The sequence below is a fragment of the Lepidochelys kempii genome, chromosome 9 (genome assembly GCF_965140265.1).
Source record: "Lepidochelys kempii isolate rLepKem1 chromosome 9, rLepKem1.hap2, whole genome shotgun sequence".
Taxonomy (NCBI): domain Eukaryota; kingdom Metazoa; phylum Chordata; order Testudines; family Cheloniidae; genus Lepidochelys; species Lepidochelys kempii.
In genome coordinates this window covers 2355192-2360599 of record NC_133264.1, presented here as the reverse complement: position 1 = coordinate 2360599, position 5408 = coordinate 2355192, and the positions used below count along the sequence as shown (strand labels likewise).

General features: G+C 48.6%; 1 protein-coding gene across 1 annotated transcript; it reads left to right on the top strand.

The window, feature by feature from the left end:
• The first annotated feature begins 1611 nt into the window (after positions 1–1611).
• Positions 1612–5408, top strand: PLAAT1 (phospholipase A and acyltransferase 1). The gene is made up of 3 exons (XM_073358875.1): positions 1612–1822; positions 3738–4006; positions 5307–5408. The coding sequence occupies exons 1-3, from the start codon at positions 1612–1614 to the stop codon at positions 5406–5408; spliced, it is 582 nt and encodes a 193-aa protein (XP_073214976.1).

Below are 5408 nucleotides of genomic sequence, written 5' to 3'. Positions count from 1 at the left end.
TCTATTCTATGATTCTATGAAGCCATTTTTCTGTGGGGACGCAAAGGGAAGCCCGCAAGAGTGGTCATGCACCTCTCCCTGGCAGTGCAGGCAGGTTGGTTTGGGCGCCTGGAGTAGCTGGTAGAGACATAAATCACTGCTGGGATGGGGTGTGGGTGGGAGGCTGTGCAGTCGTGCGTGAGAGAGAGAGACGCTCTGTCCCTCTTGCTCGCTATCGCAACATGCTCAGCATGGAGAGGAGGGCTTGGGGGTGTTTCTTAGGAGGTAGACGTGGGGCAGAGCAGAATGTAGCAGCCTGCCTGCTTAGTGAATTGTTCCCATTGTCTTTGTGAATTCCCCCAGGAATATGAAACAGGTGTAAAAGTTTTAAGGCTCCTTTACACTGCCAGAGTGGTTAAAGGACATCATGGTTTTAGAAATGCTTACAGTGTTTTAGAGATTAGAACTGGTCTAAATTTTTGGAGTGAAAAAAATTCCTATCAAAATGTGCTCCATGAACTGTTTGGTGCTGACCTTTTTGGAGATGGTCAATAGCCAATATAAATTCTCCATCCCTCATTTGCTCTTCAGTTGCCTATGATGTAACACGGAGCATTTGGCTCCATATATTTGTTGCCTAATAACTGGAAATAAAGGGTCAAACCAAGCTACATTACTATTAGACAAAGGAAGTTTGGGGATTTCCTCCAATCTGCCCCACTCTAATTCTCCATCCATTGTATTGTAGTTTAAATAAATAATTTCCCCCCCAGTTAGAAATTACATAAACGGGGTTATATTAATAAAACAAAACAAATTTTATTAACTGCAAAAGGTGAATTTTAAGTGAATATAAGAGATGACGGACAGAACAAAGCAGATTATTGATCAAATAAAGCAAAATATGCAAGCCAAGCTCAATATACTTAAGAAACAGGTTACAAAATGTACATTCTCACCCTAAATGTTATTTTAGGCAGGTTGCAAAGTTTCTGTGGTTCAGAGTTCCAGTTATATTCTTTTTCAGACTGGACCCTATCTCAGTCTGGACTCTCCCGTGCCTTCCCTTCAGGTGGCTTTTGCAGTCTTTCTTCTTGGGCAGACAGGCCATGGAGAAGAGGAGTCCTGTTTGCCTTCCTCCCCACCCTTAAATTGGATTTACATAAGGCGGAAATCCTTTGTTTCCCAAACTTGACTCCCCTTCCCTTCCAGTGGGAAGTTACAAGAAGTCCCAGGTAATGTTTTAGTATCAGGTGACAAGACCACCTGACCCTGTAGTATCGCAGTGTCCATGAGTCAATGGCAGTATGCAGCGTTCACAGGAAGGCCAAGCTTTTCACAGCCCATTGTCCTTGCTGATGGGTCATCACCCTGTCTGGCTTTTCTACTGTTGTACCTGAGGTGTTAGCAGTGGGCGTCACCCAAAGTAGCATAGTTGAAATACAGATAATAGTCAATATTCCTAACTTCAGATATAGAAATGATACAGGCATACAAATTGGATAATCACATTCAGTAAATTATAATCTTTCCAATGATCTTACAAGACCCATCTTGCATAAAGTACATCTCAGTTATGTCATATTCATATCATAAGCATATTTTCATAAAGAATATGGAGTCAAACATCACATGACTCAACAGATGGATGTGTCTCATGTGTATCAGCTGACTGTCCTCTTGCATTATGTGCTACCTAGTGGAGCAGCTGAGCATTTCGAGACCTTCATAAACATCATCAGCCACACAGGGGAGAAACTTGCCTCGTACCTATTCGATTTCCTCACCGAAAATGGGATTGACATCAGCCTTTGTCGTGACCAAAGCTATGACAATACAAGCAGTATGAGTGGCAAATATTCAGGGAGGCAGGCAAAGCTAAAAGAGTGCAATGCTTTGGTTGGTTACATGCTGCCCACTCGCTCACCCTTGCTGGCCAGTCTGCCATGGATTGTTGTATTGAAGCAGTTTCGTTTTTTGGATTTGTCCAAGAATTTTACAACTTTTTCTCTGCATCAACCAGTCATTGGACAATTCTTAGCGATTCGCTACCAAAGGGATGCCTGAGTGATGCAATGCACACTTTGGAAACTGGTATTTTGTGTGAGGTCTGGAATGATACACTTCAGCCATTCAGCAGGTGCAGTCTAAGCTTGCAAAGTGCTCAGATTGACCTTTCCATTGCTGTAAATCTAATGAGGAGTCTTGGAACTGTTCTTCAACAATTGCGGGATAGTTTTGATGAGTATGAAATTCAGGGGGCTGCAAGGACTGGTAATCATGAGTATAAGTCAGCCAAACGCTGGAAAAGACAGAAGACATGTGACAATGTAACTGCCCACTCATTCAGTGACAAGGAGGCCTCCAGAGTTAATACCTTCATTACAATCATCAACAAACTGAAGAGTTCATTAGAATATTGGACCAAGGCTTATGAAAATATTGACAAAACCTTTAGTGTACAGACACATTTTTCGCCTAACATTTCAAGTTCTGAAGTCAGTGAAGGTATCAAACGTCTGTGTCAGAAGTTCCCAGACAATGTCCCAGTAGATTTTACTAAAGAGTTTCTCCAGTTTGTTGAATTCACATCACATCACTCTCCGAGAGAGAGAGAAAAGATGACGAAAGCAAATCTATTTGGATGTACCGAGTTATCACTGAGCCCAATGTGATTGAATGGTTCCCGAATGTTGAAACTGCCTTACGGCTGTATTTGTCACTAATGATCACTAGCTGTAGTGGAGATTGTTCCATCTCTTCTCACAAGGGTCAGAAATGTCCTCGATCCACCATGACTCGAGAGCTCTCAGTGTTTTGTCCCTCTTGAGCACTGAGAATGAAATCGTCAGGTCTTTGGATTATGATGACATCATTCGTGACTTTGCCACAGCTAAAGCTAGGGGGAAAAATTGTTTGTTTGAAGAATTGAGTGTAGTGAGAGTAGAATAAACTTGTTAATTTGTCGTAAATAAATAGTATGTAAATATGTACGTAGATAAATGTTTGATGACTTCATACTTGTTTTTGCAATACGTAATTCATACTTAGGCCCTTCCCTCCCATTAGCTGTAGACCCCTCATAACCCTAGTCCGGCCCTGCCCCGGAGCAGCAGCAATGGGGCCTGGGGCAGCCCCCCGACCCGTGCCGCTTCCCCACCCCCCAGAGCACCTAGGATTTAGTCAGGGGTGTTTATAATACAAGTCGTGGACAGGTCATGGGCCATGAATTTTTGTTTATTGCCCGTGACCCGTCCATGACTTCTACTAAAAATACCTGTGACTAAATCGTAGCCTTATCCATAACTGATGTGGTAAGCCCGGAGGTGCCAGGGCTCTGAACTGCCAGGCCCAGAGGTGCCAGGGCACAAATCAAGCCCTGCCTGTGTCCCTTTCTCTGGGTGGCTCATGCAGTCCTTGTGCTCAGGTGAGAGGAAGACTAGGACTGCCCTCCACAGTGCATGAGGGTCGAGAGGAGGATGGCCCCTTCTCCCACCCCTTCCCCCTAGGGGCAGCCCCTTTCTGTCATTATCGTTTGACTCGGAAGGACTGACTACCAGTTGGTCGCGAGGGGCCAGATTCTGGTCTCATTTCCCCCCGCCCCGCAAGGCAGCCACCCCAGGGCAGGCTCTGGGTTCCCCCCCTTGGCCCCAGGGGAAGTACCCCTGAGTGAGCTGAGCGTGGCCAGCGGGACGGCTGGTGCTGTGGCTGTCCTGCACTCCTGCCAGCCGGCTCAGCCTTGTCTCTGCCTTTCCCAGAGGAAGGGGCCGCGTCGTCGCTGGCGAGTGCCAAGTCTGTGTTCAGTAGGAAGGCCCTGGTGAAGATGCAGCTCCTGAAGGACGTGGTGGGGAGCGACACGTACAGAATCAACAACAAGTACAACGACGCCTACACCCCGCTGCCCGTGGAGGAGATCATCCGGCGCTCGGAGTTCCTCATCGGCCAGGAGGTGTCCTACGACCTCCTCGGCAACAACTGCGAGCACTTTGTGACGCTGCTGCGCTATGGGGAGGGGGTCTCCGAGCAGGTAGGGGTGCCGTGGGCATGCAGCTGCATTGAGTATGGGGCAGACAGGCTGCTGTCTCCTGCACGGGGCGCGCTACTCCCCTCTCCTCCCGGGTGTCCCGCAGGATCTGCACCGTGTCCACACGGCACCAGCTTGACCAGCCCTGCAGCAAGCTCTGTGCAAAGAGGCCAGCACCTAGGGCTTTTCTCGCTCAGTTTGCAGCAAGGTCCCCCTCCGAGGGGAAGGGCTGGTGGGGTGGGACACAGTGCATGCTGCAAACTCAGAGCTGCTGAGCCTGGCCTGGCTTGGCCGGCTGCTCTGCCTTGATTGCAGGACTTGCCCAGCCACACAGCTTGCTAAGGAGTCCCACTTCCTCTGGCTGAACCCCCCCTGTTTGCAGCGAGTGAGACTCCTCTCTGCTCAAAGCTGCATTATCCCAGGGGTAGCAGCTGCTCTCCAGCTGTGATCCCAGCATGCCCTTGTCCAGCAGCGTGCCCTTGTCCATCCACCTTGTCCAGGGGGCTGCGGGGGTGGCTTCCACAAGTTCCCAAAGCGAGGGGGGACGTTTTCTCAGTGTGGAGCTCACGCAGAATTTGGTCCTTTCTCCCTGATGCAGAGAAACCCGCGTGGACTTGGGCGAGTTTTGTTAACTGCAGGTTTTGTCGAGAACAAACCTGATATATGGAAGTCCCAGCAATTTAAACCTGTTGTGGTGAATTCTGGGTGTGTTTTGTTGGGGGAGATTTAAACCCCGTGGCCTCTACTGGCTTTGCACTGGGGACACTGCTATCGTGCTGTGCAGAGAAACCCCTGCACACTCAACTGAAAATGTGCTTCTTAAACCCGTCCTGCCTCTGGCCACAAGGGCGAGCGATATGCCGCCTGACCACGACCCCCACTGACTTCAGTGGGCTTTGGATCAGGCCCAGGACGAGAAGCTGAGGACCAGATTCTGATAACCAGGAAGTCAATGGAATTCACTCCAGATTCACAGTGGCATAACTGAGAGCAGCGTTTGACCCCATGTACTGTCTGTGGACTGAGTGCAGAGCAGACATTGCTTTGCTCAAAGGTGAGTGACCTCCTGACATGAGTCCTGGGCCTGATTCTGATCTCACGCTTGCATAAATCAGTAGTTACTTGGAAGTCCCTGAATTCCACAGGCAGGAAGCCAGTGTACTGTGAGATCAGCATTCGGCCGGCTCTGCTCTGTCTCGTGCATGCATCTCTTGTATCCACTGTGTTCATCACGAGAGATTGTTCAAGTGTGAAAAACCCAACGTTCGTGATGTCGTCAGGCAGTTTTGTGTTTCCTTTGCAGGCTAACAGAGCAATCAGTGCCATTGGGTTTGTAACAGCTGCTGCGGGTGCCGTCTCATTGTTGGGCTTTTTCCAGAACAAATCCAGGGAGCGGCATTATTAA

Bases quoted from the DNA above. Each gene is read 5' to 3' on its own strand.
- PLAAT1 (XM_073358875.1), top strand. From the start codon at position 1,612: ATGACTCAACAGATGGATGTGTCTCATGTGTATCAGCTGACTGTCCTC. The intron at 1,823-3,737 runs GTATGAGTGGCA...TGCCTTTCCCAG, and splicing joins AAGCTATGACAATACAAGCA to AGGAAGGGGCCGCGTCGTCG. The intron at 4,007-5,306 runs GTAGGGGTGCCG...TTTCCTTTGCAG, and splicing joins GGGAGGGGGTCTCCGAGCAG to GCTAACAGAGCAATCAGTGC.